The sequence below is a fragment of the Protobothrops mucrosquamatus genome, unplaced genomic scaffold (assembly GCF_001527695.2).
Source record: "Protobothrops mucrosquamatus isolate PMUCROS unplaced genomic scaffold, P.Mucros_1.0 scaffold388, whole genome shotgun sequence".
Lineage (NCBI taxonomy): Eukaryota > Metazoa > Chordata > Lepidosauria > Squamata > Viperidae > Protobothrops > Protobothrops mucrosquamatus.
The window spans coordinates 428,477-440,838 of NW_015386720.1; the positions used below are offsets into that span (position 1 = coordinate 428,477).

Below are 12,362 nucleotides of genomic sequence, written 5' to 3' on the forward strand. Positions count from 1 at the left end.
ATAAACAGGGAGCAAGCCACACTCACTTGTACTAATGATGTTAACGGATTGGGTGATAAAACATCTGCAAACAACCAAGCTCAGAGAGCACCAAGGACCCCACAGTTCAGCTCTCAGCTACACATATGCTCTTCTATTAGATATTTTAATATTATACATTTTATGTCATTACATATATTTAAATAATCTGAATTAATGTCAGATGCTATAGAACATCACCTAGGTCCTGAGGAAGTTTTTCAGTTTAGGAAAGACCTTCAGTGAATTCTGTGTCGTTACATGTAAAACATCTTCCACTGAAATTCCTTTTATTTTAGCAATGTATTCTGCAGCAATGAAGATATTCTTTGGCTCATTTCTCACCTGAAATGCAATGATAAGATTATAAAATTCATTAAAAAATGGTAAAGAAAATTACAAAGAAAGTTTATAAACATTTATAAAATTATGTAACAGGTTCCTGTGGAGCAATTCTTTTTCATCTACAACTCATCTGCAAATCTTCTTAGTCCAAACTTAATTCATTGAGTAATGCAGGAGTGATGAAGGAACAGGTGGAAATGATGACTGACAATTGTAGTCCTAAATCTGCACATGAATGACCCTTGGACCAGTGGTCATTTGTTTCTGTGCCAAGACAGCAGAGATGTCCAGTAGCATCCAAGGTGACTGGGAAGCTCTGCTAGAATAGTGCTACCCACCCTTACCTGAGGGAGGAGATTAAAAAAGGTCCCCTAAACATGGCCTGGCCTACATCTGGCCAATTGGAATAAATTAACAGATTATGAAGTTCTGCTTTTGTCTCAGCAAGTCCCTATATATCATCATTGCCAGCACCTAGCTACCAACTTGCACAAATCCAGGTGAAGACGAGGCTTTCTACGAGAATCTGAACCAGATTATCCGAACCACCCCTGCCAGTGGCAAACTCACCATTTTGAACAATTTCAGTGCCAAGGTGGCAACAGGCAGTAATAATGGGTGTTACATGTGCTCCCAGTTATGACTTATGGTCATTTTGTCATACACTCAAAGGCTTAGAAAACAGCTACTGTACGCTCAAGCCACTTTCAACTGAACACTGTGGCACAACTGGTTCTTGGGACAGAAGCTGCCAAGTCTGGATCCAAAGATGACTCAAAGAGTGGGAAGTCTCCAGGACCCCTTTTATCTCCCAAAGTCCTTGCTTGTTTTGCTTTGTTGATTGAAAAACTAACACCTACTCTTGCCTTCTTAATTTATAAGTCTGGTTATTGCTATTGATGAAATTTGAGGGCTTCCCCACGTGCTCAGGTTCAATTTCTTTTGTCTGGTTCAGGCGACATATTTCTTTTGTTTCCTTAATGACTTAGTTCCTTCTTATCTACCTTCCCTAAGGGATCTTTTAGACAAGACTCCTGGGCTTTTGTCCACCTTGCTTACCTGCCTGTTTCATCTTTAAGTAGGGCAGCTTCAGCCTAGTCTCACAGGAGACAAAATCCTTAGGAGACATGGAGTGGAAAAACTAAATTGCAGCAGTCTGCTGCTTCTGAGCAAATGTGTCAAGTACAACCTGTGCACCACTTAACACGATGTTGAGACATGCAAAGAAGTACAAAACTACCTGGATATATCCCAAGTCCAAACACTAGTAACAGAGTAGCACAGGTACAGCGTCAGTGTTTGAGATGTGCAAAGACAATATCACAGCCTAGAAACAATTCCCGTATTTCCTAGGTGACATACTCAAGCACTCAGTCTACCAGTTTTGGGCAAACAACACCTGCAGTTTATTTCTTTGAGATAACCTCCCCCTTTCTTTTACACTTAAGAGTCTTATCATTTTAACAGACTTCAACTGATATAATATAATTCTACTGTTACACGGTGTTATTGCTGAACTTGACAAGATAGAATCATTGATGGGTCCTGACCTGTTTCTCAGGACCTAGGGCAGGTGAATCAGTTTCCAAGCAAATGCTTTCCAGAGGCAGCTGTTTCACAAGTTTCTGCTTCTTAAAGGAAATCATAGAAAGGAATTAACATCTGTAGCTTCTAAGCAGAAAAGGCAAACATTCGAACAAAAGACTGTTAATTAATTTATACAATTTCCACATCAACAACTGAAATATGCACTTTACCAGATGTTGAATACATTGTCTTTATATACTTATACACTCCTAAACAATTTTTATTCCCTATTTCAGTATATTCAAATTTTTAAAAATTGAAAAAGTCCAAGATCCATTGAGAAACCTTGCTTCTTTTGTTTAAGCAATGAATCCTTCAGCTGATTAATAACTGACAATTATTTTGATGTACTATAAATGTTATACACATCAGGCCAGCGACCAGACTATGAGTTCTAATCCACCTGGGGCTAGCTGGATAATTTTAGCCCACTCATTCTCTCTCAGCCCTAGGAAGAAAGAAATGGCAAGTTACTTCCAAAATTGTTGCCAAGAAAACTAAGAACTTGTTTAGGTAGTTGCCAGGAATTAAGATTGATTTAGACATTTTTTTAACCTGTCCTGGAGTGTGTTTATAAATGTTTACATGTATTTAGGTTTGTATTACACAATGCCATAAATAAAGAACTTTTGCTCAAGGCTTTGCTCCTTGATCCTTACCTGTTCACTCCTTGTAATTGAAGGAGGGATAGAGAAAAAATACCCAGCCTTCACTCCTTCCATTGCTACAGATGGTTTGCCATCAAATGCATGGAGCAACACTTTCTCAGCACCTGAGTATCCCAATAGCCGGGAAAGAAGTCACATTACTAGTAGAATTATGTCAGAACCTAACATAAGCAGCCAATTACATACCAAGAAAGTTTCAAAGCCCATATTATAATGCAAGAGAGACAGCTTAATGCCCTCTTGTAGAGTGAGATTACTTGTATTCCCTTTTCATACAGTATATTCATACTATATTTTTCTACACAGTTGCTTAATTTGATTGTCATGTCAATAAACCAAAGGCACAAGTTATTGTTAAATTCCTTACAGAAGGATATGCTATTAAAACTAGAAATTCAGAGACATAAGTTCCTATCATATTGTTTATGTGATTCAAGAATGCAGTTGTTTCTAACACTCTAGGACAGTGGTGGCGAACCTATGGCACGGGTGCCAGAGGCGGCACTCAGCACCCTCTCTGTGGGCATGCGCGCCGTCGCCCCAGTCCTAGGCCTTCAGCTGGGTTTTATAAAACCTTTTCGCTTTAGGCCTCCGCCGTGTGCAAAAAAAAAAAAGGTTGAATCAATCAGTCAATTTCAACTTCTCGCGGGGAAAAAAAAGATCTTGCAAAGTTGGAATTGATTGATTGAATTTTTTTAGTCCCACCCAGTCTGCTGTTACCACTGCAGCCACGCCCACCCAATGGGCCACACCCACCCAATGGGCCACACCCACCCGGCATCCGACGATGCATAAGTGGGTTTTGAGTTGCAGTTTGGGCACTCGGTCTCTAAAAGGTTCGCCATCACTGGTCTAGGAATTTCTTACAAAAATCATACAAAGGCAAAAATAAACATGTATTCAATTTGGGGGATCCATTTGCAAAAAATACTTTACATCATATGTTCTGTATTGAAGCGATGTTTAATTTTAGAATAAGTATTATATTCATTAGAGTAGTTAGGAAATTTTAAACTTTGGGCTCACCCATACCCCTCTAGCACTTTAGTCTGCATAATATACTACATGAATTATATCAAAATGTGGTAAACTAGCCTCTAAATAAACACATTTATTTCAAAATGTGGCAAATGTGAGAAGATTTGGGGATCTTCCTGTTACTTCTGCTAAATAGGGCCTTGGATTTCACCACAAATTCTGCCAATACTCAAATCTTGCTAAAATGTAACTGTTCCAGATTTTCAAATGTCCATGCTTCTTCCAATAATAAAGCATGGTTTTGAAAATTGCAATGAAAGCAGATACTGTAAGTAAGCAACTACTTAGCAATATATTCCTCATAGTTCTGATGTAACATCTAGAGAAGAAAAGTTGACTTAGACCCCCATGGAGATGAGATCCCATATCAGGGGCACACATATTTTAACAAGAAAGCTAAACAAACTTAAATCAGTAAGTAAAATAAATTATACCTTGTTCCTTTAAGAGGTTAATTGTTGGCCTTCCAGCTGAGCGGGAATGAACATTTCTAGAATAAATAAAAAGAACAAAACCTCAGCAAGAGATTTTGGCAAAACTAGCATGATTTTCAGGTCAGATAAACCAGCTATATGACTGAAATTGCAGCATGTCTAGGCTTTTGATTTCAGCCAGATATTTTAGTTTACCGTTAATTTGTACTAGGATTTAAGTATAGGGTAATTATTATAGTAAAGTTGTAATAAATATATCACAATATTATACAAATAAACATTTGGGGATGAGTCTGTTCTCTATCATAGCATCTTATTTGTATGCTTGTTTGTTTGTACAGCCACCCATTTCACATGCAAATGACTTGCCATAGTCAGTTCACTCATTGTTAAATCTAGAATTCTGTAACTACTATTCATAGTAACAAGAAAGGGTGTGCTTAGAGTCCCTTCCATGAAACAATGCCATGTAACATGTATGCGCCTTCTTTTCTGCGGCACATGCCTATGGAACATCATTCCCACCCTGAGATTTTCTAAAATCTGCATATGATGTCTTGCTGAACTGTTGATTATACAATTTGATGGTACAAAACAATAACAAAATATTTGAAAACATTTCAAATCACTATATAACTATTATACAATAATGCAGCATGTTGTATTATAATTACAGTACATGAAATAACCACAGGATCTATGCAAAATGCAATCAGATTTTTTTAAAAATAAGTTCATTTAAAGAAATTAAGTATCACAAAGAGAAGTTAATTCTCTAAATTATAAAAATAGCTATATTTTTGCAACAAGTGACCTACAAAGGTAAGTCAAGTTGTTTCGCCAGTTGAATTTGTTTCATCAAAACTTGTCGTTGCCCTTCCTTCTGTTCATCACTGCTGACAAATCTGGGAGTAAAATCTAAACCAATCTAGAGATTTAAAAAAACAAAACACAAGGTTTGTGATTGTAGGGAAAAACCAGAGGAAATGTTGTGCTCCTGGTGAAAAAGAAGGATCTGTATTTATGAAACACTTGCCATCTTTAATCATTTATTCAGGAATGTAAATAGTTTATGAAGCTTACAACAAAAGATATGACTGTTCTGTGAGACCAAAAGGTAATTTCTAACATGGAAAAACAAATTTACATCAAAAATATTTCCTAGATATATAGCAAATACTATGCAACACATACGCATATCCTCATTTATGACAACTACACATATATGTAGTGAGGATATAACATACATTTTATTTATTTTAAATGATTCTATATTTGTACAGTTCAAAATATATGAGTATGTATTTTCACTGATTAAATAATAAATATTTCAGCAAATGCACATTTTCCAAAACACACACAATTATACATACAGGGATGTTTTTGTCATGACATAATGTACATTGATATATTACTTTCCATTCTATCTGTACAATTCTGTGTAAGTCCACTTACATATACTATATCCGCATTTTATTCAATAGGGTTTAATTCCAGATAAGTGTACTGCAAAAATTTAATCTAAACACCACAGGTTGGATTGCAGTGTTGTGTCCTAGAAACGTTTATCAAGATGCAAAATTCATTCAACTCTTTAGGGCCTAATTCTAAGTGATACACACTGCTTTTGGCAGAGGAAAAATTATATCTGAAAAAGACCTAATAAAGTATTATGATGATGATTCTACTTGCCTCCCCAATGGCCAGCAAATGATCCTTATATAGCTCAATGAGTGGGAATGCTTCTTCTAGATCCTGCAAAAAGATTTAACAAAATGAAATGAATATTAAAATAAATGTACACATTTGCTTCTGTTCATTTAGTTTCATGTTTCTCTTGATTTCTATTTATTTATTTATTTATTTATTTATCTATCTCTCAAATTTCTACACTGCCCATCTCACTTAAGTGACTCTGGACAGTTTAAAATAAAAACATCAGTAGTATAAAAACATAGTTAAAAACAGATTAAAAGCAGAATTAGAAGGTTAAAATGAAGATGTTAAAAGAGATAGATGCCTTCAAGCCTTCAACCATCCTCAAGAGTTGCATATCACTCTGAGACTCCTATGCCAATTGGCAGAGCCAAGTCTTCCAGAAGACACTCTTTCAGAAGACCAGAAAGGGGGGTGGGCTGCCTCACCTTTGAGGTAAGCTATTCCAAAGAGCGGGGACAATAGCAGATTGTCTGCTATTGACTAGATCCTGCTAGTCAAAATTCTTTGACAGGATCCACAACATACTTGCCTGCTTGACCAAGTGGAACAAATCAATGTAATTGGGACAAGACAGTTCCTCGGGTAACCTGGTCTCATGTCACCAAGGGCTTTAATGGTAATAACCAACACCTTGAATTGCACCTGAAAGGAAACAGGCACACAATGCAGCTCACGTCGCAGAGATGTTACATAAGTAACCATAGGGGCACCCAAGACTGCTCACAGGACCACATTCTGCACCAGTTATAGCTTCCATATACTCTTCAAGGGTGGTCTCATACAGGGCTATGCAGTAGACCATGTGGACTACTTACATACCCAGTATGTTTTCTATATTCTTAAGGAAGGCAGGATGGGTGTTAAACATGCACCAGCTTTTCTGTCAAAAAAAACCCCTGGTTTTTATACTTTATGTTTACAACACTGTTTAACTTACCATAGACATTTTGCTTTTTATTACTGCATATTCTTCGGCAAAATTCCATTATCTGGGTTATGGCATATAGGCACAAAACATATACATTACTACACTGCAGTGTTTCTTAACCTCATGCTGATTGTGGAATTCTGGGAGTTGAAGTCCACACTTAAAGATGCTAAGGTTGTAAGCACTGCTATATTGAATATCTTAATCTACATTAAAACTTTGTAGATAGTCCTCAACTTACGACCACAATTGAGCCCAAAATTTATATTGTCAAGTAAGAAATTTGTAAATTGAGTTTTGCCCCATTTTACGATTTTTCTGGCCACATTTGTTAAGTGAATCATTGCAGTTGTTAAATTAGTAACATGGTTGTTAAGTGAATCTGGTTTCCCCATTGATGTGGCTTGTCAGAAGGTCGCAAAAGGGGATCACATGACTCCAGGACACTGCAACCGTCATAAATGTGAGTCAGTTGTCAAGCATCTGAATGTAAATCACGTAACCATGGGGATGCTGTGATAGTCATAAGTGTGAAAAATGGTCGTAAGTCACTGTTTTCAGTGCCATTGTAACTTTGAATGGTCATTAAATAAACTGTTGTAAGGACTACCTGTATTGTGTGTAAAACCAAAAGGTAGCCAAGGAGATAAACTGTATCTTGCCTTATAAAGGTTGAATTTCACTTTCAAAAATATGTGAGGATTTTCCTCTGATCAACCAAGTTCACAAAGCCTTCTTTCTGGCCACTATAGGACATTCCCATCTCAATACCAAGCCATATGTCATAGTACTCATATATTATACTTTTAATGGAAAACATTGCTTCTTCTTTTGTTCTCCTTATAAAAATATTGATATGAGAGGGTGCCCCGTTGCTTCTACAAGAAGAGTCTTAGAACTGTACTTTTAATCTACATGAAATTCTAAACTTCCATTAATAAGTGTTCTCAACAAGACTTGTAATAGGCAAACGTCTCTCATAAAACTGATCTAAATAAATCAATAACGGGCATTTTAATCGTGTGTTTTTATGTATGTACCTACTGTAGATATTTTATGTGTTTAGTTTTTTGTGATGGTAGCTATGATATATATGCCTTATTCATACATACATATAATATAAGGGAATTTCTTTTTGTCTAATATTTAGATTTTACTTTATTTATTTATTAGATTTTTATGCCATCAATTTCACTGTTACAGTGACTCAATTAAACCAAACTGACTTTAGAAATCTTGATGATTTTTAATAAACTGCCTCATTCTCAAATGGATTTATTCTGTGATCTTAGGCAAGTTTTTACTCATTGAACTTTATTCCTTACTTGTAAGATTAAAGAACTCCTGACTACAATTTAATAAAGACTGAAAAATATCTAATAAATTAAGACACAGTATAGACTTAATAATGTATAGAACTTAAAGTTGTAATTTTTTTCATGTCACCTTTAAAGTAACACTGCGTTCACATCCACCTGGAATACTTTGAACTGGATGGATGCCCAAGCATGGAAAAATAAATCCTGGATATCTAGACATAAACATTTGTTAAGGCATGGCATAAGTCAGGTGCACATTACACTGAATCACTAAAATTAATGTCAAATAAATCAATACTTATTTCAAATAAAATAAATAAAAGAAAGTGAATTAGTTTTCTGTTCCTAATTCTTACGTTTTCAATGCATTCCTTGTCTGAGTACCACTTAAAAACAACTGCAACTTTATTTGTTTTGTGCGAAAGAATACTAATCTAGGCAGGAGTGTACTGATAAATGTTTAAGAATTTATTCCGCTGGCTCTATTGCTGCTGTACAATACCTCACTGCCAGCTGAAAAACAGATGGTCGGCACAATTAGGCATTGTGGCTCAGCTCTACTCTACTCTACTTAACAAGTGGCTCTTGCGAGCCAGTTCCAGCACACTACTGAGTGAAGGAATCTCAAGTTTCATACAGTATATATTGAATAATGGATGAAGGAACAAGTATAATGCCAGATTAACCAACCAGAAAACCCTGTTGAGCCATAAAATACAAATGGACGCTGACTCAGCTACTGAGGTATAGTAGGTGTGCTGGAAAGCAGAAGCATTTGATAACATCTAGAAAAAGATAACCTGTTAACAGGCACAGGCTTAGATCCATTTATTCAACTCAAAAAAGCCACTGTTATTAATTCTCATTTTCCCACCTTCTAATCTCATTAACACAGATATTGCCATATCCCAATTAAATATTTAATATATATTGCAATTGGCATAAATGTATAAAAAGAGGTTGCACTCCCTCTACTTATAGGCTTGTCCTTCACCTTCAGGACTGTAACAAACCAATTTATCCATCAGTGGAACTGAGTGCTAATTTCTAGTCTTAAATGAATTCTTGGCAGGTTCTCCTGCACATTATATCAAATTACATCACATTGTTAAAATTTCATTGTAAAATATGTGGGTGAATCTAATACTCCAAAGAAATACTCCAAAGATTCAATATATTTTTAACATTTTCTTTGAACACAGATATTTACTGAACAACAGCATAGTTCAATTTAATTTTGAAATTAAAAAAAAGAATGACAAAAGTGCAAATGAAGATCTTTATTCCAAAATCCAATTAAATGGATGTAACTAACTGGGTAATTCTTTAAATCCTAAACTATAACTATTTTCATCCCATTCAGTACAGACTGGAAACATTAGTACCTTTCTGAAAGTTGAATAATTTTTGTGAAATCTCCAGACTGTTCAGCAACTACTACCAGGGCCAAAACGTTAGACTGAAATAGGAAATAAATTACATAGAATTAAAGCAGTAAATCACAAAACTGTTCCAAAGTAAATCTATTTAAAAATAATATTCCCACATTAAATTAAATGCAATTATAAGTTTTAAATTATGGTACGATGATTTGAATCTAAAGTAACCTGTGTATAGAAAGTTTACAGAAGGAAAGTTCTGCATCTCACATTAGTTCTATGGCTATTCTGATTGTCCCACAAAACCTGTGCATAGAATTGCAGATTCATTCTGCTGAAAAGAAAATAGTTGAGTAAAGGATGAGATGGAAAAATATTTCCTTTTTGAGACTTCCTTAAACCATAAAAGTTAGGTTCCAGTTCCAATTTGGGTCATTTGTCTCATGCCTCAACAGTTTCCACCCATGCACTCCATCTTTCAATTTTCCAAAAAGTATAAGGACTGGAAGGAACCTTGGAGGTATTCTAGTCTAGTCCAACCTCCTATCCAATCAGGAGACCTTATTGCATCCCGAATAATATATATTTGGAATATATAAAGTATAATTTTAGAACTTTTAAGAAAGGCTCTTGAGGCCGTTTGTCTCAGTACCTATATAATCTTACTATTTTAACAAACAAAAGCACTGCTTAGTATGCATCAGGCTTCATTTTTACATTGAATATATTAGCATTCAGATCTGTGTCCTTTCTAGATTACTTGCAAATCAGCCCAACTTTTTCCAGATATGAATTATGTGTACCATCAAAGGGAGCAGGCCACATATAAGAAAGCATATATGAATCAATCAAATACACTTCTGTGGTATATTGAACATCTAATGACTGCATGAGGAACAGAGGCTAGCAGTCTTCTTTCACAGGCTCATTGCACTGAACTACAGAGGTCTTAATTGTAAAGAATAACCCACATTTTGGGTTCTTATGTGCAATAGGCTAAGCCATAAACTGAGGCTTACTCTATCATGCATACCTATGGTTTACCACAGGGGTTGGGCTGGGTTCGTACAATTTTTTTAAAAATATCATTTTTTTCATATACAGCTCAAAGCAGCAAACATAGCAATATTCCTTCCTCCTCCAATTTTCCCCACAACAACCTTGTGTGTTGAGTTGGGCTAAGAGACAATGACTGGCCTGAAGTCATCTGGCTAGTTAAAATAAAACTGCATGTCACCAGTCAGTGTTTTGAATTTTAGTCTAACTGAACATTCAACATTCAATCTGCTTAAGTTCCAAAACACAAATGCAGATGTAACTATTTTTATACTTTGATAAAGAGAAAATAACAACTGAAAAATATTACAAACCTTTTTTGCATCTTCCAATACACGTTCAATATCCTGGAAGAGGTTAAAATGTTATTATGCTGACAGATCATTATGTTTAAACATAGCATATTTGCAAAGGACCAAGATTTTCATTCTACCCATAAAGAGTAATGCAGCCTAACTTTTCTTTCTTTTCCCCCTACAATTTTTATTAAGGATTATATTGAACAGATAAAACAGATACAAATTTTAATACAAAAATACATTAAAAAGAAAAAAAAAACATTGTAAAAACACACCAAAAGAAGAAAAAAAGAAAATATAATAAACTATTTCTTTGGTATCGGAATGTAGATTGACCTCTTCCAATCTGTTGACTACAGTGTCTTTATCCAGATATGCTGGCATAGTTTGGTTGGAACAGCGTTTCTCAACCTATGGGTCGGAACCCCATTTGGGGTTGATCGACCATTTCACAGGGGTCGCCAAGCAAGGCTGTCCGCCATTTTTTTTCCCTTTTCCGGCGGGTGCCTTACGTCCCTTGGGCTGGGCCAGCTGGTGGTCGGCCTGCTCCGTCTCTGCCGCTTGCCAGCTATGCCTCGGCCGGCGCAGGGGGCGGAACCATGCATGCGCGGCGCTCCCGGGCAGGGAAAGTCATCGACTTACTACCGGTTGGGTAGTCCTCAACATACGACCGGTTTAGTCCTCGATTTACGATCGGTTTAGTCCTCGACTTACGACCGGTTGGGGGTCGCGACATTAAAAAGGTTGAGAACCACTGGGTTAGAACTTTTATAGATTCTTCTGTGGCTTTCTGTATTCACTGTATCCATTTAGAAGTGATTCAGATTTCAGCCCTAAATTGGAGATGCTTAAGTAGAGTCAGGAAGATATCTCCATAGTATAACCAGAAGATCCACAAATGTTTGCAATCTTTGGGGAAATCCCTGGTGTATTCTCCCCCCCCCACACCGCACCCCTCCCCCATAGGACCAACACATATATTTTCAGATTCTCCTAACAATCATTTTTGTTTTGAATTGTAAGCCGCCCAGAGTCATTGACGGCTGAGCTGGGCGGGTATAGAAATCGAATAAATAAATAAATTTCAGACGGCAAGTTCGGGCAGACATTGCCATATCAAACAGTAACCTAGTTCCTTCCTAATCCTTAAATAACAATATTTCCCGATGAAGAAAACCTGCAACTTCTTTGCAAAGGTTTGAGATGACTTAATAAGAGCTTTTAGTAAAGATTTTGGTGGTGTATTTTTTTCCCTTAGTCCAGGGGTAGGCAACCTTGGCTCTTTTATGACTCGTGGACTTCAACTCCCAGAATTCCTGAGCCAGCTTGGCTGGCTCAGGAATTCTGGGAGTTGAAGTCCACGAGTCATAAAAGAGCCAAGGTTGCCTACCCCTGCCTTAGTCCAAAGCCACTTACCCTTTGAAATTCGGGCGCCGCGAGATGGCAGTGACAGTCCACCGCTCCCATCCTGGCACTCAGAACTAGAGTTGTTCCAGTCGCTGTTTCCACCCGGACCTATATCCGGATTCCACCGTCGCGGTGGCAAAGCGTTAAATGAGGATCACTTACTTC

The 12,362-nt window shown here is 36.7% G+C and overlaps 1 protein-coding gene across 1 annotated transcript; it reads right to left on the bottom strand.

Annotated features, from left to right (window-relative positions):
• Positions 1-139: 139 nt before the first annotated feature.
• TATDN3 (TatD DNase domain containing 3) lies at positions 140-12,284 on the bottom strand. The gene is made up of 10 exons (XM_015815958.1): positions 12,207-12,284; positions 10,806-10,838; positions 9,442-9,515; positions 8,184-8,268; positions 5,783-5,845; positions 4,909-5,018; positions 4,091-4,146; positions 2,610-2,722; positions 1,914-1,994; positions 140-363 (listed from the first exon to the last, which is right to left on the bottom strand). Exons 1-10 carry the CDS (start codon positions 12,255-12,257, stop codon positions 220-222), a joined length of 810 nt encoding a protein of 269 aa, XP_015671444.1. The 5' UTR covers positions 12,258-12,284; the 3' UTR covers positions 140-219.
• Positions 12,285-12,362: the final 78 nt, after the last annotated feature.